Source organism: Megalobrama amblycephala, linkage group LG5 (assembly GCF_018812025.1).
Source record: "Megalobrama amblycephala isolate DHTTF-2021 linkage group LG5, ASM1881202v1, whole genome shotgun sequence".
NCBI classification, from domain to species: domain Eukaryota; kingdom Metazoa; phylum Chordata; class Actinopteri; order Cypriniformes; family Xenocyprididae; genus Megalobrama; species Megalobrama amblycephala.
In genome coordinates, this window is record NC_063048.1 from 21,517,901 (window position 1) to 21,544,002 (window position 26,102).

At 36.2% G+C, this 26,102-nt stretch overlaps 1 protein-coding gene across 2 annotated transcripts; it reads left to right on the forward strand.

Annotated features, from left to right (window-relative positions):
• The first annotated feature begins 1,385 nt into the window (after window positions 1-1,385).
• Window positions 1,386-24,965, forward strand: sgms1a (sphingomyelin synthase 1a). 2 transcript variants are annotated; one of them, XM_048191205.1, is made up of 6 exons: window positions 1,386-1,633; window positions 18,205-19,094; window positions 19,488-19,605; window positions 21,162-21,315; window positions 21,467-21,633; window positions 22,486-24,965. In XM_048191205.1, the coding sequence occupies exons 2-6, from the start codon at window positions 18,454-18,456 to the stop codon at window positions 22,663-22,665; spliced, it is 1,260 nt and encodes a 419-aa protein (XP_048047162.1). In that variant the 5' UTR covers window positions 1,386-1,633; window positions 18,205-18,453; the 3' UTR covers window positions 22,666-24,965. The 2 variants fall into 2 exon arrangements, with proteins under 2 accessions (XP_048047162.1, XP_048047163.1); XM_048191206.1 differs by lacking the exon at window positions 1,386-1,633 and adding an exon at window positions 1,682-1,855.
• The last annotated feature ends 1,137 nt before the right edge of the window (window positions 24,966-26,102 follow it).

Genomic DNA, 26,102 nt, shown 5'->3' on the forward strand with positions numbered 1-26,102 from the left:
GCTATAGTTCAGTGATAGTCTCTTTGGTAGAAACTTTAGTAAATGCAGGTGTGCTTTTGTTAACTAACTACGAAAATACGAAACACTTAAAATGTAAATAATTATAAAATTTAAGAAATGTGTTACATAATATATTTGATTATACTACATGAGTAAATATATCTGCAATATATTATGCATGCAGTACCATATCTGATCACATATAAATCTATATATTATGAAGTATATTACTGAATATAAAATTACATACATTATGATATATTAGTAAATATATAATCATATTTTTCAATATATGAAAAGCAGCAATTCCTTATGTATTATTCAATATATTGTAATATATTTACGCAATATATTTTTTTGTATATTTTCAAATATACTGTTAAATCATGTAATATATTGATCATTCATATATAGGGAAATATATTTTCTATACATAAGGGTAATCAAGGTCTAATTAGGCATACTAGAAACTTCCAGGCAGGTGCGTTGAGGTTAGCTGGAGCTAAACTCTGCAACAATGGCCCTCCAGGACCGAGTTTGGATCCCTAAGGATTCCCTCAAGAAATATCAAAGTGTTATTTCCATTCCAGTCATGGAATTCCATACATTCTTAAAAATCAGAGAAAATTCTATGCTTCTTAACACATTTGAAAAATTTAGTCTACTAAAAATAAAACTTTTTGTGAAGGAAAATTTGTTCAAAAGTGAGTTTTCAACCACTGATGAAGAAAATCGAATGAAACGCAGAAATTCCAGAAAATATTGTCATATATTAATATACTACAAGTGTCGGTTTGGGGTAGTATGTCAAATTATGTTAGTTACTGTGTCATAACTAAATAAAGTCTGGTTAATTCACTTTCTGTAAACTCACAAATAATTAAGTAAGAAAACACATAAACATGAATTATATGTTTAACCAGCACAAACCCACCTGAGCACTTTAAAGCACTTTATATTCTAAAATAACATGCCATCAGAAAATGAAGATTCGGGTGCTCTGTGTTTTAACCACATACGACCTCAAGATCCTTATTATAAGTGTCAGAAATTAACTTTTTGTATTAAGGGACAATATTTGGAATTTATTTTTTGGTGAAGATTTGTGAAGATATTTTCATATGGCTATAAAGTATTTTCCATTGAACAAATTCAACTTGAAAGTGAAAACAGGTCACTATAATGCTTCTGTAGGTCAACTAAACCCATACAAAAAAACAACTGAATATAATCCAACTGAACCGGTTTTTTCACGGAAAAGAATGTGGCATAAATATCGATTTCACGTGTGAATGTAAATCCAGTGTTACATTATGGTTGGACTCGGAGAGAGGGCGGGGCGTCGAGTACACGTCACAGGCAGTGGGATCCCCCCTCCCCCTTCCTTTTTCTTCTTAACGTAGCAGAGACCGCTTTTTAACAATCCGCCCACTGACGCGAGCGTCTCCAGCTTCGTATACGCGGCCAAAACCGTCAGCCCCATCACAACACAGTTACCCACATCTGACGGGATATTTTACTCGACAGCGGGATTGTCACGAGAGGCGTGTTGTTTGGCCTGGATCGCGTTGGATCGCCTCGGCTCAGGATCTACAAGTCTTCTTTGGAAAAAAAAAACAACAACAACAACACGGTGAGTTGGACTCAACGGAGCTGTTGATCTCTACTTCACCAGGGCCTGTCCAAGAACACGTTTCTTGTTTTTTGACGTCAATTAGTCCTCTATATGTAAATAATATCCGCCCACTGTGGACTATGGGAATTTATTTTCCCCTAGGGTCGAGTGATCCTTTTCTGTGTAATCTCTTTTTAATCGCTCGCCTAGTCATCTGGACCAGCTCTACCGTTTCTGAAGGTAAAGAAGCGTTATGACACGACACGGTGTCAGTGCCAGCTTTTGTCGCGTATGAGGGGAAAGCATATTCATTGGTAATAGCGCGTGACTTCGATGGTCGTAATCAAGTGTAATGTTTTTTTCGCGCCAGACGCGTTAGTTTACGAAAAAACCGCAACAAATAATCACACTCAATATCAAGCTCAGTGACATCCTAGACTGGTGTGGAAAGTGGGTGATACAATTGTTAGAGGGTGAGTGGCCCACATGTTGCTCTTTGTGGTAGTTGTTTAAGCCACTTAGTCCGATTTAACATGTCCTATTTAAAACATTTGCCAAATGTGCCACCGAACGATTAAGCAGTAGGAGTAAAATCTTTGCGTGGCAGGGGAGCTGCCACTCGACCCGTCACCGCTAGGGGCAGATATATATTAGTGATATATATATATATTTGCTTCCTCATAAAAAAAAGCAACACAGCGAAAAGTATTTCTAATATGTTGGACCTTTTTTTGAAAGTAGCCCTTATTTACCTGTTGAGACGTGCCTTCACTAGCACCTGTAAGAGCTTTTGTGATGTTTGAGTCGACGGAGGCGCGACATGCGAAAGGTGCGTTTGCAAAATATGCTTTTTACAAAAAAAAATTTGTAATCCGCTAGTGTCACAGAAACGACATACTTCACCTTTAAACGTATCAGTTTAGGACAACACGACAAATAAAAAAACACCATTGCATCAATTTAAATGTATGCCAGAAGTACTTTTTAAACTAATAATTAAAAATAAGTATAACATAATAAGTATTAGCAGCCTATTATAAATAAATATAAAATGTAATTATAATAAATAAGTAAAGTTAAAAAATTAATTTTCTGTGTGCTGGGCTAACTTAAATTTAAAAAAATATAATAAATAAGTAAATTATAATAAGTTGAAATTATGCAAACTGATGACTTTTAACAAACGCACAGACTATCGATTAACATCCTCTGATAGGCCTAGTTACAATAGGACTGTCTTAAACAAGTTTTGACAAGTTTTCATAAAAAAAATTTCTATGAAGAAAATATGAAAATACTATGAAAGTAGTTTTAGTTTTTCTCCATTTGATTTAGTCTAGTTAGTTTTGTCTCAAATACAAGGTGATTTTCGGTGATCGAGATCTGGCAGCAGCAGTTAATTTTTCCTCTTAGGATCCGCTCACAGATTATCCTGCCCATGAAATCCCCCATTGGCCAGCAAACCAATAAGAATGCAGGACAATGATGACGCTCCATAACAAAAGCACGAAAGTGCAAAAGCTGCTGTAGATCAGCTTACCCGGAAGTCTCCGTAACTGGCAGATTTAAAGAAAATTACCGTCGTTTGGCAAATAAATAAATTGCGGACGGTTACATACGCATTTCCAATCATGTAGGCTTTATGGTACACCTCAAACAAGGGATTTAATAGTAATTTATAATTACTATTAATTTATAATGTTAATATTAGTTGCCGAGTCCACGAATGGCTTGGGTATGCAGAGTATTCACAGCTTATATGGACCGCATGCCACTGATATATATATATATATATATATATATATATATATATATATATATATATATATATATATAAGATTTACAAAACAAGATGTATTGTAAAGTGTGAGTCTGTAATAACGCGATGACAGAGAGTGTCAAGTAGCTGTTGCCATGGTTACCTCCTAAGCAAATACGATTTTGTTCACGATTGTTCTATATAAATGACATTTATTTCAGTGGAGTGTACACGTTAACACTTTACAATAAGGTTCATTAGTTAACATGAACTAATAATGAACTGCACTTTTACAGCATTTATTAATCTCAACATTTACTAATACATTATTAAAATCTTGTTAACATTAGTTAATGCTCTGTGAACTAACATGAACAAAAAATGAACAACTGTATTTTTATTAACTAACGTTAACAAAGATTAGTAAATACAGTAACAAATGTATTGCTCATGGTTAGTTCATGTTAGTTAATACAGTAACTAATGTTTAACTAATGAACCTTATTGTAACGTGTTACCGTGTAGACATTTAGCGCAGTCAGTCTACTTTCAGAGCGGTCATACTGAAACGGATTTGGAGAAATTATTTTTTTTGCCCTTCACACTTGTTATAAAATCTGGTATGAAGGAAAATCAGATTTGGACTAACAATCTGAACAAGGCTTCTGTAGCCTAATTTTTGTTTATTAAAACGTTGTTCGAAAATGCGTATGTAAAAAAAAAAAAGTTAAAAGATACAATTAAAACAATATTTCACTATTGTTTTTTTACACAAATACTTTTTTATTGACCTCATTTGGGTGTTTTCAAGCCAAGCATTTGTCCTATTGTTCCAACATTGTTCAAAGCATGAATGACTTTCCTTCTTCCCGTCTTTTTTTTTTTTTTTTTCCCCGTGGAATAAAAAAGGGATACGTTAGAAAACCATTCACTTCTTTTCCATCCTTTTCCATGAACTAAAATGAATAGTGACTGAGTCTGTTATTCTGACTAACATCTCTTTGTGCTCCATGGAAATAAATTCATATGGGTTTGTAACACAAGGGTGAGTAAATGAAGACGAAGTATTCATTTTGGGGTAAAGCGTTCTGGTCTGTTGACACGGTGGCAGGCAAAATATTATTTGTACCTGAATTCCAGTGAGTTCCTTGCACTCTGAGTCCATTCAGATATACATGAGTGACCCCTTATCGCTCTTACTTGTGTCTCTTGATATTTCTCACTGATTGATTAACAATTGTTCACTAGAGCTCTAAAACTACTCCTGCGTCCTTCACAGTTGATACTTAATGTACTGAAAGCAGTGAGGACATTGACCTTGTTCTTTCTGCTTTATATGGATAATATCTTGGAGGAGAATATTGACCCTTCAGAATGTTGTAAAACCACCTAGCCTTGATAGGAGAGAGGAGTTAAAACAGTTGGTCGTAGAAAATTGCCTGATCTTTTTGAGGGCATGGAGGGAAAGCGGAATGAAATCTGGAGTCAGATGTTTTCCGTGTTGTTGGCCACAGTTCTGTAGTTTGAGACCCAAGGTTACAGAACGTTTCAGTCTAAAGAGACACACAAGAGTGCCTAAACCACTTTTTTTTCTAAGGAATGACTTGAAACTGGGCCACATCATGGAAGCCATAGTGAGAAAAAAATGTGTTTCTAAATACTGGAAAGGAGAACAGAGAAGTCTCTGGTGAGATGTGTTACTCCACGCCTATATGCAATAGTGAACAAGTCAGATGTGATGTAAGATTAAAACCGGTGATTCATCTGGTTTTGCAGTGTATGTATGAGGATGTGAGTTTCCTCAGTTTCTTTTATGCTCTGCCCTTTCTCTTTCTCTGTCTCCTGTGGTTTCTCTTTCTTTGTATCTCTCTGTTTTTCTTTTTTTACTCAGACACACATTCTCTTGTTCCTGTTTTTTGCTTTCATACAATTTGTCCTACTTAAAGTGAAACGTCATACGGTCTAATTATAGGAAGAGGTCTATATTTTTATCATCAATATCCCAAGGAGATTAATAACAACATTCATAAGCAGGGCCGTCCCTTAAATTCATAGGGCCTGGGACAGTTTTTTAATGGTTTGGCTCAATGAGTAGACACTGTATCATAGATGACATTAGGTTCCCCTTGTTGTCACAGATCACAAGTAAGAGTGTGTGTGTGTGTGTAGTTGGGGAAAGTTTGGTTACACTATTTTAAGGTGACATGGTTACGTTGTACTTACTCAGTTAAGTACTGAGTAATAATTAACTACATGTACTTAGTATAGAGTTACAGCTAGGGTTTAGTTTAGGGTTAGTTACTTGTAAGTAATTATGCATAATTTACTGTTATTACTATAGTAAGTATGTGTACATGTGGTAAATACTACATCACCTTAAAGGGTTAGTTCACCCAAAAATGAAAATTATGTCGTTAATGACTCACCCTCATGTCGTTCCAAACCCGTAAGACCTCCGTTCATCTTCAGAACACAGTTTAAGATATTTTAGATTTAGTCCGAGAGCTTTCTGTCCCTCCATTGAAAATGTATGTACGGTAGACTGTCCAGAAAGGTAATAAAAACATCATCAAAGTAGTCCATGTGACATCAGTGGGTTAGTTAGAAGTTTTTGAAGCATCGAAAATACATTTTGGTCCAAAAATAACAAAAATTACGACTTTATTCAGCATTGTAATTCCCGCAGTGACGCTGTTGACGTGTTATCCGGTGCTCCCGAGCTTCGTTTACAGTCTGAGGGAGACGCACGCTGTATTCAAGCTGTTCTACATTGTTTATATTTTTGTATTGCTATATTTTTTAAAATGGTGCGTAAGTGTGCATGTTGCGGATGTCCTTCGCCAAAAACAACCATGGCGACGTAAAAGTGCATTACCAACGCCGACAGATGAAAGGATTCAATGGAATCAATTCAATGAAATCAGTTCAATGGAATCAATTCAATGGAAAGGATTTCGGAAGAGAATACAATGCTGAATAAAGTCGTAGTTTTTGTTATTTTTGGACCAAAATGTATTTTCGATGCTTCAAAAACTTCTAACTAACCCACTGATGTCACATGGACTACTTTGATGATGTTTTTATTACCTTTCTGGACATGGACAGTCTACCGTACAAACACTTTCAATGGAGGGACAGAAAGCTCTTGGACTAAATCTAAAATATCTTAAACTGTGTTCCGAAGATGAACGGAGGTCTTACGGGTTTGGAACGACATGAGGGTGAGTCATTAATGACATAATTTTCATTTTTGGGTGAACTAACCCTTTAAAATAAAGTGTTACCGAAAGTTTCAGGACTGTTCAGGCGGGTTGGCTTTGTCTTGTAGTCATCTGTCTGTTTCTCTTTTTCTGTCTGTTAAGGGTGCGTTCACACTTGTAGTTCTGTTCTATAGGTTCGTTTGGTCCAGACCAAAAAAAGAAAATAATACATTTATTTTTGGTTCACTTGGCGTTCACACTATCATTTTTAACATCGAACCTGAAGATACAAAAAAGAAAAACGTATTTTGTGCCGTAACTTCCTGAACATCCAAAACAATGCTGTGTGCTGGGCTAAATGCACTTAAACATTTCATCTAGTGACATCACATCCCGTTTTTGGTTTTTGGTTCGTTAGTCTATGCTGTGTTCATATTTCTGTCGAACCGTACCAGAATTCATTTGTAAGCGGACCAAGACACACCTTTTCAGGGATCTCAGTCTACTTGTTTGTTGTGCACCAGGGTTCAGATGGCAGCATTCACACTTAATCAAATGAACCGCACTAACAGAGCAATCGCACCAGAATTGGTTCTAATCGATCCAAGTGTGAACACAACCATAGAGTCCTCTAAAGCTATGAATACCAACTGCGGCTTGTAATGCCTTGCAATCGTATTTGTATGAATGTTAGACAAGCTTCTTTAGATGGCAGGTGGTGTTTTGATGTGGTTTTAAGTGCAAGACTCTGGAGTATTCCAGCGGTGTTTTCAACCAGTTAATGCACTGATTACACACTTCACTTCATCACATGCATAAAAACACAATTACTGAACTCAATGCATATTAAGGAGGTTAAATATCAGAATTTAATCTTATTAACAACATGTGCAGGCACAGTGTGAGTATAATGAGGTAATAACTACTTTAACGCATATTTTGGGAGACCTAATCGCCCAAACGCCCTCAATACCCTTCTGTTTGTGGCATAGAAGACTGTGTTCTTGTAATTTGAATGATAAAGATGACACTATAAAACTTTTCATTCTTTACACATTAACGGCTACTTGGTTTCAGTGTGCCAGTGTTTATGAGTGTGTGTGTTTGTGTGTTCAGTGGTTCATTATGCTGCGGGCAAAGAACAGAGAATAAATTGTTTAAGCCAAAACAAATATTTCATCAAACTGTCCAGGGTATACGGTACATTACCATTACATGACATTACTGGTTGTATTTTTATTCAAATTAATTGTGTGACATTACAAACCAAATTAAGAGAAACCAAACATATAGGGAAAAAAGTGAAACAGAAAAAGAGAACAAGGCAGAGAAATTTGGAAATGTGTGGCAGGAAATTTAAGTTTGAGGAAGCGCTTTAAAATTTGAACGTGTGACCTGCGGGAAGGAGCCAAAAAAACATCCAGTTATGTGGAGGTCAGATAGTTCCTGCTTAGGGGATAGTTATGAAAACATGCATACTAATAAGATTAATTAATAAAACATTTAAAAATGCAAATGTAAAACAGGCAGAGCTGAGGTTATGGGAGGTTGTACCTAGAGTCGCAGGTGTTTAGAGGAGCTGGGATGGATGAAGACATTGGTCAAGGTCACACTAAAGGAGGAGCACATGTTTTGCATAACAGCAGTTACATTGTGTTTCATTTCAAGAAAATAAAGGGCTGTATTTTGGTAATAAGAGTAGCAGCTGCTCCTTTTCATTATCTACACACACAGGCAGGGTGTGGGAAAAAAAAAGACCTTCAACAGACTTGTGGACAACAACCTTTTTTTTTTTGAGGGAATACCAAAAATGATGTCTGTATCTATATTGCTGGGTCAGGAGTAATCCTGTTCTATATATATATATATATATATATATATATATATATATATATATATATATATATATATATATATATATATATATATATATACACAAACCCGATTCCAAAAAAGTTGGGACACTGTACAAATTGTGAATAAAATCAGAATGCAATGATGTGGAAGTTTCAAATTTCAATATTTTATTCAGAATACAACATAGATGACATATCAAATGTTTAAACTGAGAAAATGTATCATTTTAAGGGAAAAATAAGTTGATTTTAAATTTCATGGCATCAACACATCTCAAAAAAGTTGGGACAAGGCCATGTTTACCACTGTGTGGCATCCCCTCTTCTTTTTATAACAGTCTGCAAACGTCTGGGGACTGAGGAGACAAGTTGCTCAAGTTTAGGAATAGGAATGTTGTCCCATTCTTGTCTAATACAGGTTTCTAGTTGCTCAACTGTCTTAGGTCTTCTTTGTCGCATCTTCCTCTTTATGATGCGCCAAATGTTTTCTATGGGCGAAAGATCTGGACTGCAGGCTGGCCATTTCAGTACCCGGATCCTTCTTCTACGCAGCCATGATGTTGTAATTGATGCAGTATGTGGTCTGGCATTGTCATGTTGGAAAATTCAAGGTCTTCCCTGAAAGAGACGACGTCTGGATGAGAGCATATGTTGTTCTAGAACTTGGATATACCTTTCAGCATTGATGGTGCCTTTCCAGATGTGTAAGCTGGCCATGCCACCCGCACTCATGCAACCCCATACCATCAGAGATGCAGGCTTCTGAACTGAGCGCTGATAACAACTTGGGTTGTCCTTGTCCTCTTTAGTCCGGATGGCATGGCGTCCCAGTTTTCCAAAAAGAACTTCAAATTTTGATTCGTCTGACCACAGAACAGTTTTCCACTTTGCCACAGTCCATTTTAAATGAGCCTTGCCCCAGAGAAAACACCTGCGCTTCTGGATCATGTTTAGATATGGCTTCTTTTTTGACCTGTAGAGTTTTAGCCGGCAACGGCGAATGGCACGGTGGATTGTGTTCACCGACAATGTATTCTGGAAGTATTTCTGAGCCCACGTTGTGTTTTCCATTATAGTGGCATTCCTGTATGTGATGCAGTGCCATCTAAGGGCCCGAAGATCACGGGCATCCAGTATGGTTTTCCGGCCTTGACCTTTACGCACAGAGATTGTTCCAGATTCTCTGAATCTTTGGATGATATTATGCACTGTAGATGATGATAACTTCAAACTCTTTGCAATTTTTCTCTGAGAAACTTGCCCATCTTGACTTCTGAGAGACACTGCCACTCTGAGAGGCTCTTTTTATACCCAATCATGTTTCCAATTGACCTAATAAGTTGCAAATTGGTCCTCCAGCTGTTCCTTATATGTACATTTAACTTTTTCGGCCTCTTATTGCTACCTGTCCCAACTTTTTTGGAGCTCTCATGAAATCCAAAATGAGCCAATATTTGGCATGACATTTCAAAATGTCTCACTTTCAACATTTGATATGTTATCTATATTCTATTGTGAATAAAATATAAGTTTATGAGATTTGTAAATTATTGCATTCCTTTTTATTCACAATTTTTACAGTGTCCCAACTTTTTTTGGAATTGGGTTTGTATATATATATATATAATATCTTTATAGAATATCTATTTTTATTTTTCACAGAAGAAAGTCATAGGGGAGTTGAAGTTGAGGTGAAACTGCATAAAAAAAAAACCTCACAATAATTGAAAATGGGCTACTTTCCCATAGACACCAGGTTTATTCTTGCCAATTTATTGGGAAAATCTTATTAAATCCAAAATAATATAGCATCACATTCACTAATAACAACCATAAACGTTCACCATGCTATTTAGATCAGTGGTTCCCAAACCTGTCCTGGAGGACCCCCAGCCCTGCACATTTTCCATGTCTCCCTATTTCTGACACACCCATTCCAGGTCTTGCAGTCTCTACTAATGAGCACATGAGTTAAATCATGTGTGATATATGAGGGAAACATACAAAATATGCAGGGCTGGGGGTCCTCCAGGACAGGTTTGGGAACCACTGATCTAGATTATGGGATTTTGGTCAAATACAACTATTTTGGCTGTGTATAAAACATACAATATGCTTCAGTTGATTATTCATATGTAAATATGCATTACTTAAATGAAAAGACAAGGCTGTGTCTCTGTTGTGGAGGAAACTAATAAAGAATAGCAGTCACAGCAGAAATCGTTCTCCCCTCAACCATGTTTAAAGTTTATGACCCGCCCATCTCAGGAACTTGGGTATCAAAATTACCCCTGAGCTTTCCAGTTGTAAATATGACTTGAGAGGGCATTAGTGAAGGTAGCATTAGTTTTCAAATAAGCCTGAAGAACTTGATTAGCTGGATCAGATGTGTTTCGGTCTCTCGCCCTACAGGAACTGAGGGCCCCTGACCTAATGCTTAAATGAAAATAAACATGACAAAAATGGCATCTGTGGCAGATTCTGGTTTGCAGTGCAATGTAAAGGTACACTTCTGTGAAGAGGATGTGGGCTGTAGATGTAGGGTAGTATAGCAAGGAGAATACCAAACCAGAACACCGGTGTGGTGTCTTAGTCTTTGAAGCGCTGATGAATTGATCTGTGCCATCCGGAGTCACGGAGACGGACACTGAAGACGTCTCCTAATGGAAAAATCCACACACACACTTGCAGAGCACAGTCAGAGATTCGAGTAGATGGTTTGCTTTCCTTTTCTAAAAAAACATTTGCTTTCCCACAGCCTAGAGCTAAAGCTTGTGAGAAAGTTGAGAAACTAAAGCTCTCAAGGACAGTATCTCTCAGTGATTGTGGTTACACAACTGGTGGTTCATACACCTGCATCTTCCATAAATGACTTCTTAACAGCGTGACCTTTGATTTGGCGTCTTAAGATGTTGAATATTCACATTTTTTTTGCTTTACTGAGCTCTCTGACAACATTGAAAGATAATGTCATCTATTAAATTTTAATTTTTAAATGTCATCATTCAGATTAAAAAACAGTAGTGTCTTCAGATAACAAGTTCCTAAAGCATAAAGTTCACAATTTATAAAAATGTGTAAGAGTTCTCGAGGTAATATTAGTGATAAGTGCATGTACACTTTTGCAATTTAAAGGGTTAGTTCACCCAATAATGAAAATTCTGTCATTAATTACTCCACCCTCATGTCGTTCCACACCCGTAAGACCTTCATTCATCTTCGGAGCACTACGTTTTTTTTCACAAAATCCAATAGCTCAGCGAGGCCTGCAATTAACACTTTAAATTCCCAGAAAGCTACTAAAGACGTAATACAGTTCATGTGACTACAGTGGTTCAACCTTATTGTTATGAAGTGACAAGAATACTTTTTGTGCACCAAAAATTGTTTATTCAACAATATCTAGTGATGGCTGATTTCAAAACACTGCTTCATGAAGCTTCAAAGCTTTACGAATCTTTTGTTTCAAATCAGTGGTTCAGAGCGCGTATCAAACTGCCAATGTCACACTCCCAGTGGTGAACCGTTGAAAGTTCGAAAGACTAATGACATAACAAAGCCTTGTTTACTGAAATCACTTGACTTTGGCAGTTTGATACGCGCTCTGAACCACTGATTCGAAACAAAAGATTCGTAAAACTTCAAAGCTTCATGAAGCAGTGTTTTGAAATCGGCCATCACTAGATAGAATCTAAACTGAACCAAAAGTATAATGCCACAAATTTATAACTATATTGTGTATATAATTCAGAAATGACTGATAGAATTGTATGGGTCATCAAACAAATTACTTTTACTGTCATGAAATTTTTAAATGAAGTAAAAAATGTAAATCTTAACCAAATTGTCCAGTTGTAAGCAAATCTTTATATCCAGCAAGTGTGCTTGCTGCGAGAATAGAGGCAAATGAGCTGTTTGTCACTGCCATGAATTTAAAGAGAACTGCGGCTTCTCTGAAAATACACACAGTGTGATAATTAGAAACCAAGAGAGTGTGCTTAGCTTTCCTATTTGTGTATTGACCTGCACAAGTGTGTGTGTCTGTGCTATTGCATGACTAACTGCAGTTAGTGAAGAAATCAGTGTGCTGTTTGGCCCAACATTGGTCTTTATGTAATATTGGCTATGTATAGTCCTATAAGTATTCTTTTGTGATGGCAAAAATTTCATGTGTGTCGTGTTAAACAAAAGTGTCACCAGTGACACACATGATTGTTTCCACGTTACCATCAGCAGGACTGCATAATAAAGAACATTATTGGACAATATTGTTAGGATATAGATTTCAATGACCAGATGACGCTTCTGTTCCTTTTTCTTGCTTGTCGATTTTTCCTTTTGTTTGCATGCACATATGTCTAGGAGTTGTGTCCTTGAATGTGTGCTCTGTAAATATTTACCATCTTTTGTGAATAGGAACTGAGCCAGGTGTGTTAAGAGGCCATGTTTGTTTTAAGATGATGTTAAATGAATGAGAGGTGATGAAAACTGCGCGGCTATACACAAATATAAAGCTTGTATGGCATTAAATTTCTACTATGATGTTTATTCAGTTTTAGTCATGCAAAAATGTTGTTTTTAAAGATGATTTGGTCAATACACTGTGATCTGTTCTGCTGTTGATATAAATGTTCATATTGTTGAGTGGTTTTGTGAATGTGCATTTTTTGCAAAAAAAATTCTGTCCCCTATTATTTTAACCCTTAAACGCATGACTATTTCGCCAATCATTCTTACATATTCGGGTCTTTATCGACCCAGATCTATATCTAACACGGAAGGATCTCTACCTGTCGCGATAATATAAAACTCCTCTGATAGTAGAGTAACAATTACAGAAGAATAAAATAAATCATATTTTGTTACCTTTTGGAGCTTGAAAGGGCTCCGTTTGAGCAGATATTTTATGCCATCATCACTTTCCTCGTCAGAGCTCATTTCCCAGTAAATTCAGCAAATAATGGGCTAGTTTTATGTTTGAGGTCACGAATATGAGCCCATTCGCGATCTCAAACGTATTCTCAAAATTATATAATTTTCAACATCTTCAAAATCAATATTTTGATCGCTAACAGCTTCACCAGATCCATCCAGTGACAGTTACAGTCATATTTGATTGCGTTCAGTACTTGTTCTGCAGTAAATCGCTGAGCCATATGTTTTTCTTATTTCGTTTTCTGTCTAAATGAGTCGTCACTTCAGCATTGTGTATCAGACATTGCCACCTTGTGGAATAAAGGTGAATTGCACTTATTCCGTCATCAAAGATTAAATTATTGTGCAGAAAAAATATACCTACCTCGGGTTGTTTGTGACCCTATACAATTTTTACAAAAAATGGATACAAAAATAAGCATTCTTTTATAATTTTATTATTTTTTTTCTTGTTATATTCTTTATAATGAATTGATTGAGGAATACCAAGAAGGTTGATGTCTAACTTTAAAAAATGAACAAGGAGGAGGGTAGTGAATGACGTCCCGGGTCACTAAAGACCCGAGGTATGCATTTAAGGGTTAAAGCTGCTGTCCGTAACTTTTTTTTTGGTTAAGAATTATCCAAAATCAATTTTTCAGCATGTACATAACCAGCCAGTGTTCACAACTATCTCCTTACCTTAGCCCGATTCACAACGGTAAGCTTGTAATAATGTTTTATAATTCAGGTGGAATGGCGGGTTTTTGTGGGAAATTCGAGCATGTTGCTGTTTGTCTTTGCGTCATTGCGTCACGTCTGTAAACGAGTCCCAGCTAGTAGGCTATATCGCATGTGAGACGGATCATTTAGGCTAGCCTTTTCTTACAGCAGCTGCAATAATTAAACTTATTTTCATGGCGGATTGTATGGTATGACAAATTAATGTTGGAGTTTAGATCTATAGGTAACGCTAATACACACCAAATACATATAGTCACGCAATGCTGACATTAACTAACAATTTGAGAACAAAATATAACAATAATAATAATTTGCACAGTTTGACGTGATCCGAGCTAAGCTATCGTTAGATTTAATCACCTTTGGCCGTGCGATTTACTGTAATGCTATTTTTCCTCAGTCAGAACAAAAGTGGCAGACATGTTACTTACTTGTTCAGATGACATTTTCCGGTGAAAATTCTTATTTTGGTCATACTTCCAAGACTACAATCTGTGATTCCAAAGCACAATATCCACGCTGGTGTAATGATTGACAGCAAATATTAGAATCATCCGCGCCGAGGAGCCGTGCCGAGGCACAATGCACGTACAGATAATAATTCCGCAAACAACTGCAATTGCAGGTTTCAAACAGAGATGGCTACAAAGAAGCAAAACTACGTACTGCAGCTTTAAAAAGAAAGAAATGATGAAATGTGTTTAGTTTTAAAGGAAAATGTTATATCATTGCTCAATCTTTTGCATTGTCTTTAAAATTAATTTTCCTTATTTTTAAAAATGCTTCTCTGTTTTGGGCTTATCCTCCACCTAGATTTTAGAATTACGTGCTATAAAAAGGTCTTATATTAAATTTTATGTTTTGTTATTTAATGTTATTTAATTTCACAGAATTTTACAGAATGTTAGAATAGTATGAAATGGTATGTCATGAAATTCCTTGGAGTTCTATGAATCTGTATGACATTAAATTCCATAACATTTCATGATATTTCATTTTCTATGATATGCCATTGCATAAAATCCAATTGAATATCTCCTTGATTCAGTAATTATCAGGCAGTGAAACTGGGCAATGAGTTAAGGCAATGATTAGATCCTTAATCCAGTTTCATGTTCAAGGATCACCAGCATATATAGGCTGTTTTTTTTGTTTGTTTGTTTGTTTGTTTTTTTTGTTTTTTTATGGTCACATCATTAAATTATGAAGATCGGCTGTTATATGACTGACATGTGACACCCTTGGAAAAATGAGTAAATGCTAAATCGGTGTTACAATATATTTGAAATGAAAATGTAAAGGTTTTCTGACAAGAGAATGAGCAAAGGAAAATGTCTGATGTAATAAAGGTGAAGACAGTAGGTCTTGAGAGGTTAAAGTGATTTTGATGTTTTCTTGGAAGATTGTGTTGTTGTGTTCAGTATTATGTTTATCAGTCATGCAGGATTTTTATTGTACTGTCAGCTGTATGCTGAAGTCAGTGTTTATCCATGTGGGTGTTCTTGCACAAGCTGGCCAACATCTGCTTGTTGTTTTTTTTTTTTTTTTTTTTCCTGTATCAGATGCTGTCGCTTTTCCATTCATGGCTGTTTTGGGCGTCACCACTTTGAACAGTTTTGGGGGGAAAGGCTGTGTGTTTGGTTTGTGTGCAAAGCAACAGCAAGATTATCTATAAATTACGATTTATGTTTATAAATGAGATTTGTTTATTCACGTTGTCAGTTTGTTCATGGTTCATTTAAACCTTTTTTTTTTTTTTTTTTTATCTAATGTATCATGATAAACTTCATAAATACATACTGTTTACCACTGATAACTGTAATGAGCATAATTAACAGCAGAATACTCATTAATAATTAATTGTATTGAATATAAATGCATTGTTTTAAGAGTGTTGAATAGAAAATGTCAAGTAGAGAGGCAGTAACACTTTTCATTTGTTACCTTACAGGTTTCATTTGTTAACATTGTTAACTTCTTTAGTTACTGTGAACTAAGAATGAACAATACTTCTACAGCATTTATTAATCTTAGTTAATGTTAATCTCATCATTTTACATTTTTACGATCAAATTTTGTATCTATTAACATTAGTTAATGCACTGTAAAGTAACATGAACATTTTTAATAACTAACATTAACAAAGATTATTAAATACAGTAACAAATGTATTGCTCTTCATTAGTTCATGTTAGTTAATGCATTAACTAATGTTAACCAATGAGACCTATTGTAAAGAGTTACCAGAGAGGCTGTAAAGCCATTTACAAGTTTATTGTTGGCTAATATATATTACAGAGTGAGCTGGCAAAACCGATCAGGCCATGTGTACTGTATTTTAAGAATGTTTATATAACAGAGTTGAACTTTCTCAAGTGACCCCTGTTCTAAATGTTTATGCCTTGTCAAAATTCAAAATCATAGCCTTCAACTTGTCCTCTTGTTGTTTAACAGCATCATGTTGAAGTTTAACAGCCCAAGTTAAAATGTAACTTTTAAAATGCCAGAAGATATTTCAAGCAAAGAAGTGCTTCAGCGCTGTTAATGCCCATCACAAATACTCCTTGTATTTCTCATAAAAGCAATGTGAGTAACATGATAACTTACAAATAATAAGGAAACAAGATGACCTCATTAATGTGGCAGAACCGGTTTAGTGACATTATAAGATTTAAGGGCTGACAGACAGAACATTAAAATAATGAAACTAAAACAAAATGAGTTTAAAATGAAACAAGAATACATACTGTGGAAAATGGAAAAATCAGCTTTTACCCACAGGTCACTTCACTAAGAGCAACACAGATTTCTATCACTGCTAAAAGGATGAAAGCTAATGGTTGGCTGGTCATCTGACAAATGCCCCATGGTTATTTGGCATAATTTCCAAGTTGCTATTTACTTGTTGTTGTGTCTTATTGCTGACTGGTTATTCTTTGTGTGTGAGAGAGGGTGTTTTTCCCCTAAGCTGATTTAATTACCAAAGGTCTTCCATAGTGTTGAGTCAGAGACTTTTAATCTCTCTCTCTCTCTCTCTCTCTCTCTCTCTCTCTCTCTCTCAGTCTAAGTTTGTTTGCTCTTTGTATTTTGTTTTATGCTCAATTACACATGTGCACAAGTTATAGCTTGGCAAGTATAAGTCATAATTCCAGAGAATTCCAGAACATTGAGGGTGTGTGTGGTGTAATTGTTACGTAACAAGTAATATAATATCTAACTGTATGCTCTGTGTCAACGTGCATATAGTCAAAGCTGAAAATATAGATTTTTTTTTTAAATAAAATTTGTACAACTCTAAAACTAGCTACATTTTATGGGCCTACCCATATATTGGAACAGAACAGAATAGCAGTGGCTGGCCAGTTCTTGGTTTGGGAGATATTTTTCCCATTCATGTTTCTATTTTCCGCAGCTTCAAACCAAACCAAACAGCTCAGAGATGAATTACAACATTACAAACTTCAAAAAAAGCAAATGACAACTGAAAAAAATTGACTGTGTCAAGGAATGACACATCCCATGAGTCATTATGAAATATTGATTATATTTATTAACAGTATATTAGTAAAGTATATTGGTAAAATATTTACATATATGCAAAAGTTTGGGGTCAGTAAGATTTTTTTTTTTTTTTTTTTTTTTCAGCAAGGATGCATTAAATTGATCAAAAGTTACTGTAAAGTCATTTATAATGTTACAAAATATTTCTGCTTCAAATAAAAGCTGTTATTTTGATCTTTCTGTTCATCAAAGAATACTGAAAAAATGTATGAAGGTTTCCACAATAATATTAAGCAGCATGTTTTCAACATTGATGATAATAATAAATGTTTCTTGACCACCAGATCAGCATATCATGTGACCAAAGACTTATGCGAAAAAATGGACAAGTTTTTTCATTTTTATTTATTTTTATTTTTTGGATTTCTATGTTACAGTTCCTGTTTTTGGGCAACACTGTCAAACAGGTTGCATGCTCTGGATATACACACAAATGTCTGCATAATTGTCAGCAAAGATTATGTTCTTTTCTAGGACCGCTAAGGCAAATATTTGCTTTTTCTGTATACACATCTCAATCTGTTAGCTAACTTGAATGTGCTTTTCTTTTTTCAGGGCCATACATTGGTGCACGCTGACACTAAGGGATTCAGCATCCTTGAGACTACAAAATTTGTCAAACTTTTTACCATTACTCCGTTTAACACAGTGGAGGTGGAGGGGTAAAAATCTGGACCTCTCAGCTACTCTCTTCCAATGTCCCAGAGGCGCTATGACTTCTTTCGGGGCACCAAACTGCTGAGTGTGGGCTCAACTCCCCTCCCCAGCCCCTGAAACAGCCCTCCTACTCCCTCTCACCCAGACATGAAGGAGGTGAGGCTGTGGACAGCTAGTGACGTCTCTGATTGGCTGACCGACGAGGGCATGCAGGAGTACACGGATGCGTTGCGGAACGTGGACGGCCCTTCACTCTTGCAACTCTCTGAGGAAGACTTTAACGCCTCGCCTTTGTCCCTGGTTACCGGGGACAGTGGTCGACAGCTTTTGGAGCGCATAGAGACTTTGCGCTTCACCAGCCACATGAAGGCACACAAGAGCAACAACCATGAAAACAATCACCACGCCAACGGTCACATCAGCGGCGCCCTTGCCAACGGAAGTGTTAGCAACGGCAAGATTCTCAACGGCGTTCCAAAGAACGGCTTGCGCTCTGATGCAGTTCGCATCTTGGTTCCACCGCTGCCTGAGCAGGAGCGCACACCGTATCCCACGGAATGGTTCAAAACAGGTGTGGCTTTCCTGTACGCTCTGTGCTGCTTCCTCACAACAACAGTTGTGATCTCAGTGGTGCATGAACGCGTCCCACCCAAGGAAGAGTCCCCGCCCCTCCCGGATAAATTCTTTGATCTGTTTGATCGTGTGGAGTGGGCGTTTTCCATCTGTGAGATCAATGGCATGCTGCTTGTGGGACTGTGGTTTACACAGTGGCTTCTGCTTAAACACAGGTTAGTTCCTTATGGCCAATTCACACCACACAGACAAACGCCAACAAACAAGTTGGCCGCTAGATTTAGAATTTTATGAAAAATAACTCATGTTCACACTGCCCAAACAAACGCTGATTGAACGTGTTCAGTGAGGTGAATACAAACCCCGACCAACGCCAACAGACGCTGACGGGGTAACGCACTGATCCGACAAAACCCAACCGACGTGTTTGTTGGCATTTGTCTGTGTGGTGTGAATTGACACATTATGCCAGTGGTTTTCAACCTTTTTGATTCCAAGGCCCCCCATTGTCCACAATAATGACGTCACATCAGGTCGTTCTTCATCAGTATATTGGGGTATATCTGTTATTTTCTCTAACTCCGACCCTGATTTCTCTCTGTTTGCAGGTCCATAATCGGCCGCCGGTTCTTTTTTATTGTGGGAACTCTGTATTTGTACAGATGCGTGACCATGTACGTTACAACGTTACCTGTGCCAGGCATGCACTTCAAGTGCTCCCCAAAGGTAACCGCTGAAGAATGAAACTTAATCATTATGGTTAATGCTGGTCTAGTTGATCTAGAATAGGCATACTGTTGATTTGAGGTGGTTAATGGATGTGAAATCGAAAATTTTGCCCTCTGCCATAGCTCTCACTTCCCATTCACACTTTTAGAGCTACAGCAGAGATTATCGGTGAATAATGACCTATAATTTGGTCACAAAGCTTATAAGTTGATGCAGCACTTAAGTAGTGTTCACCATTTTTATGTTTCTAACAAAGTGACTTTTGGTCACTGTCTGGTTTCTGGTTTCATTTTATGAAAATACCCTAAATGAGTCATATTATTCATACACAGTTGGAGAAAGACAATGATGAGAGAATAATTATTTTTGAGTAGATCAGAATCAGAAGAGCTTTTTTTGCCAAATATATATATATTTATCTACAGTCCAAAAGTTTGGAACCACTAAGATTTTTAATGTTTTTAAAAGAAGTTTCGTCTGCTCACCAAGGCTACATTTATTTAATTAAAAATACAGTAAAAAACAGTAATATTGTGAAATATTATTACAATTTAAAATAACTGTGTACTATTTAAATATATTTGACAAAGTAATTTATTCCTGTGATGCAAAGCTGAATTTTCAGCATCGTTACTCCAGTCTTCAGTGTCACATGATCCTTCAGAAATCATTCTAATATGCTGATTTGCTGCTCAATAAACATTTATGATTATTTTCAATGTTGAAAACAGTTGTGTACTTTTTTTTTCAGGATTCCTTGATGAATAGAAAGTTCAAAAGAACAGCATTTATCTGAAATACAAAGCTTCTGTAGCATTATACACTACCGTTCAAAAGTTTGGGGTCAGTAAGAATTTTTATTTTTATTTTTTTGAAAAGAAATTAAAGAAATGAATACTTTTATTCAGCAAGGATGCATTAAATCAATCAAAAGTGGCAGTAAAGACATTTATAATGTTACAAAAGATTAGATTTCAGATAAACACTGTTCTTTTGAACTTTCTATTCATCAAATAATCCTGAAAAAAAATATTGTACACAAATATTTTGTACAATTGTACACATTAAATGTTTCTTGAGCAGCAGATCAGCATATTAGAATGATTTCTGAAGGATCATGTGACACTGAAGACTGGAGTAATGATGCTGAAAATTCAGCTTTGATCACAGGAATAAATTACTTTGTGAAATATATTCAAATAGAAAACAGTTATTTTAAATTGTAATAATATTTCACAATATTACTGTTTTTTACTGTATTTTTAATTAAATAAATGTAGCCTTGGTGAGCAGACGAAACTTCTTTTAAAAACATTAAAAATCTTAGTGGTTCCAAACTTTTGGACTGTACTGTATATATCTACTATATATAAATAAATAAATAAACAAAATAGACAAATTTGTGTGTACTATAAACAAATAGAAGACAAAATAATTACTTGAAGAGAACGACATAAAGTAGTGAAGAAAATAGTTGTTTTCTATCTATACAATCTATATATGTGTTTGTGTATGTTTATGTTTATGCTTATGTGTGTGTGTGTGTGTTCTAGCTCTTTGGTGACTGGGAGGCCCAGTCACGGCGGGTAATGAAAATGATGGCAGGTGGTGGCCTGTCAATCACTGGCTCTCACTCTTTGTGTGGAGATTACCTGTACAGTGGACACACAGTGATGCTGACATTAACGTACCTCTTTATTAAAGAGTGTGAGTACACATATTCATAATTTGGTTTGTTGATAACTCCATCTAGTGGACATGAAGAGCAATAACACCATCTATCTGTTTGTTACTTCTGCCTACACTGTAAAAAAAAAAAAAAACACAGAATTCAGTTTTTTTATTTTATGGGTGACAGATTCTCCACGGAGGTTCTGGTGGTATCACTGGCTCTGCTGGTGCCTGAGTGCTGTCGGTATCTTCTGCATCCTGTTGGCTCATGACCACTACACCATCGACGTGGTGTTGGCCTACTTCATGACCACACGCCTCTTCTGGTGGTACCATACAATGGCCAATCAGCAGGTAAATTTGGAGTTGAAACTGAGAAACCTCTGCGTTGCATTTACTGTCCTGTGAAAACAGCAGGTGTTGCAGTACCCCCACTTCCCACGCCCATGGAACACAATCGGAGTTATATTAAATAAATATCCTGACACTTATCAAATCAAAACGCTTATGCTACGTCCTGTGCCTTCCTATTCAACTTTGCTTTCTTCGTAAGTTGAATACGGAAGGCGTTCTGGTGGAAGCTAGATATTTTACTTTATAACTTGTTACATATGGATATTTTCTATTCTTACACAAACGCATCGCTTCAGAAGGCCTTTATTAACCCCCCGGAGCCGTGTGGAGTACGTTTATGATGGATGGATCGATGTACTTTCTTGAGCTTCATATTTGTTGGTCTCGTTCACTGCAATTTAACGCTCAGATGTGTCAGGATATTTATTAATATATCTCCGATTGTGTTCATCAGAAAGAAGAAAGTCAAATACATGGGGACAAGAGAGGTGTTTGTCAATAAATGAGAAAACTTGTTTGAAAAAGTAACAGATATTTTGTAGTAAATTTAAAATGCATTACTTCACTAGTTACTTAAAAAAAAAAGTAATCTGATTATGTTACTTGTTACTTGTAGTGCGTTACCTCCAACACTGCATATAATAATAATAATAATAATAATAATAATAATAGACATTTATCAAGACATTGTAAAAATAAAAAAATACTGAATGTAAAAAAATGAATGTTGCTGCAATTGATGGGTAACTTTCTTCCTCCATCTGCATTTGTTCCATTTCTGAAGAACTGGAAAACAGTGGTATTAAAAAATCTGTTTTGCCTCCTAACTTAATCTCTTGTGCTGTCCTATAGGCTCTAAAGGAAAATTCCACTGGCAACCTGTTCTCTCGTGTGTGGTGGTTCGGCCCATTCCAGTACTTTGAGAGTAACGTCCGTGGCATTGTGCCTCGAAACTACCAGCTACCATTCTTGTTGCGAATATTGAAGAGCACCCGGGTTAAGTACAGTAAGCTGGACTCCCGTGAGTCGTGAATCCTGATTGGCTGGAGCTCTGTGAGACTCTAAAAGAGAAACTGCTCTTCCCATCAAGCCTTGCAAAACTGGTTGAGCACTGTGACGCATATACACCGATCATTTTGTATTATTCGAAGCATTTCAACATCCCTAGCAGGTATGTATATGTAGAGCAGAGCATCTAACAAGTGGATTCGATTTGCTGCTCTTTATGGTTAAAAATTACCAGGCCTTGGTGTCATAGAGAACTGAGCCTTCCTGCTGTCTTCTCGATGGACTTGGCCTCGCAGAATATGTAATTTAAGGTTCATTTACCTGCCAAAACTGTATTGAATAAACTGGAACACTTCTAGAAACAGATTTTCTTTTTAAAAAGCATCTTTTTGTAATAATTTTATTAATTCTGGAGCAAGAATTTTTTCTAAATATTTCGCAGGTTTATTTTCCAAAAAGTGTCGTCCAAATAGAATATCTTTTTTAGATTTGTACCTTCCTGATAGCTGAAACCCATACAGCTTCAGTGTTTTATAGTGCCTTTCTTCCACACACGCATATACACATGTAATATACTCATGCACACGCATCCATACATCCACAATATACATGCTTTAAACATTTATATAACGTGTTAACCATCAATGTTGTCTGTCTGAATGTTTTTCTTGACCCGTAATCATTAAGAGGGGCAGTATGTTTTTATAGAAGCTATGAATGTGGGAGTTCAGTTCTGCCTTTCGCATTACAACAATCCTTCAAATCAACCCTGAGCACACTTCCTTGTGTATTAATTGGATAACTGTGTTCAATTATTCATTGCTGAAGATTTTCTTTTTCTTCTCAGTATCATCCATTGGAATGAAGTGTTTCGATCAGGATATAGTGCTCGTCTGACAAAACACTGCTCAAGTTTTGTCACGACTAAAGGGCTGTTCACACAGGACGTGTCTTTGCTTTCAAAAAAGGGATGTGCAGTGAAATGTAATGCAGTCGTTTTAATAGTTTAACTGTTTTTGACTTACGAAACACAGAGGTTGTGGTCAAAAATGTCTGTGTAGTGTGTGTTTACATAGCAAGACAATTATTAATCTCATTTTAACCATGAGATTTTTTTTTAGTCTGACTTAAAAAAAAAATTAATTGAGAATCACTGCTAGGATTTGGAAACCATCCAAATATTAAGGAAAGTCAGACTGTCTTCCTTGACAGAAAAGATTCACGCATACAAACTGAATGTTTACAATATTACACATGCAACTAATGACGTGTGTCGATGGGGTTATTTGTACATTAAAAATAACATATATCATTGTTGTACATTGTACAACATGACATGCTCATCTGTCATAGTTAACTACCCCCATCCTATTTTTGTGGTTTTAAACTATAAAAGTGGTTTGTTTGGTAACAGAAGGTATTTGAGGTATTTCTCCTTTAATGTGAAGTGAGTTTGCTCAAAATGTGCTTCCTCTAGCCAAAGGGAGGATCATCAAGTCTCTCACTAAAAAGCCAGAAGTGTTGAAAATGTTCTGGAGCAAGAACCAAATAGAAACTGAAGGTACACCCAGGTTTTTGTGACAGGTAGACTGAATGATAGGTGAGACGGGCCTGCAAAAGGACTGAATCTAGTCTCTGAATGTACAATAAGTGACAGTCCTCAGTTGAGAACTGGAGGGAAATTCAGAAGCACTTTAAAATGATGCCCAGCCACACAGTTCTTCTCAACACTGCACTTCAGTGACCTGCACGCTGATAAACCTGCAGGATGAAAACACTATTTTATTATTCCCCCAAGTAACAGCCTGATTAATGATGGTTTTATGCTCTGTCTTTCATATGAAACTGACAGTGGGATAAGACCTATGAATGTGCAACACGTACTAATATGTAGCCAAAGTGCATGTATAATATAGTGTGTATATGGATGGCTGAAGAATGCCATGGAGTTTTATTGTTTAGGTTTTTTTTTTTTTTTTTTTTTTGAGACCATAGAAAAGTCATTGAAACCAGTGTTGGGTCATAAAAGATTTTGTTAAGTTCTAAATAATTAAGTGTTTATTTAATTGGTGAAATGCAGAATGTTCAGCTGTTAATTTGCTTTGTGTTACACTGCCAACTGAATGACTTGAGAAGTGATATGATGACTCTAAATGCATGTTGTTTTTTGTTGTTTTGTTTTCCTTTCATTGTCAATCATAAATCCAGCATTGTCAAATTACTTTACTTTGTTGTCTAATGTAAACCAGGTTATTTGTGCTAAACAATCTCTTAAAATGAGACGAGGAGTGGAGCAGATATTGAATAAAACATTTAATATTCTGTATTGTCTAAATTTCATTCTTTTTCCATCACCTTCCTCCAAGCATTGTTTCTTATTTTAAATGCTAGTAGAAACTTTGCCTGACACTGACTTCATAAAACATTTAAAGCGCAACTCGGTAAGATTTGCGAAGCTCCCCCTACAGGTTCCTTCAGCGAATCACACTGTCGTAAATACAACAACCGCCGGTGTTGCGGTTGTGTGTGTGTGTATATATATATATATATATATATATATATATATATATATATATATATATATATATATATATATATATATAAAATCAGAGGTTGTGTTAGACTTGCGTTTCACCGTCATTTTGATGGACAGGATCATAAAAAATCCAGCATAATCAATAATTACCCGCCATTTGAATTTATATATTTTGATAAGTCTTTTAATAGCTTCTGATTTCGTCAAGATTTTCATTTTTATTCATGAACTTACAGGATAAGCAAATAGGCATAGGCTATGCATTTATTTATACTATGAAAAGAAAGTTGATCAAATACTGCCTCACTTTTCAGTTATCTTGAACACTTGTCACGGATTGTGAGTGAATGCGATCACCATTTCCTCTTTACTACTGTACAGAACGAAATAAACATGAATGAAAATCAAAAAATATGTTGAAAGCTTACCGAAATCTGTATCACATCAGTCATCAGTGTTGCAAACAATTTCACGTAACAATATACCTCAGAAAAGCCATTCGTTGACCATAAACTTATAGTCAGTAAGAAAAATAACAAAACTTAATTATGCAAGTAAGCATAAGTAACTTTATTATTATAAAATTGACTTAAACTAGGGTGCTTGTCTGTTTTCATTTTATTCTGGAGACTGAACTCGCGCTCTGCTGCCACACTGGAGCGCGCTCACCACCTACTGGACAGGGGTGGGAATTACAGTTACAAGCTACATAATCTGTCAAAATGACGGACGGGCTGCAGATTTTTTCCGTCACTGCTAAAATAATTTCATCAATGACGGAAAATTTTCGGTTAACGCGACCTCTTATATATATTTTATACATATATATAAAATGTCACACTACCGCCGGTGACACTCCACGACCGCGGTGGCGCGGTTGTCATGCCTACCGTCACAGCCCTAAAATACAGTAACGTTACAAGAA

What these genes read in the sequence shown, in the direction of transcription:
- sgms1a (XM_048191205.1), top strand. Translation starts at nt 18,454, where the DNA reads ATGAAGGAGGTGAGGCTGTGGACAGCTAGTGACGTCTCTGATTGGCTG. An exon ending in ACTTCAAGTGCTCCCCAAAG is followed by an intron (nt 19,606 to 21,161) that starts GTAACCGCTGAA and finishes TGTGTGTTCTAG; the next exon opens with CTCTTTGGTGACTGGGAGGC. An exon ending in GTACCTCTTTATTAAAGAGT is followed by an intron (nt 21,316 to 21,466) that starts GTGAGTACACAT and finishes TATGGGTGACAG; the next exon opens with ATTCTCCACGGAGGTTCTGG.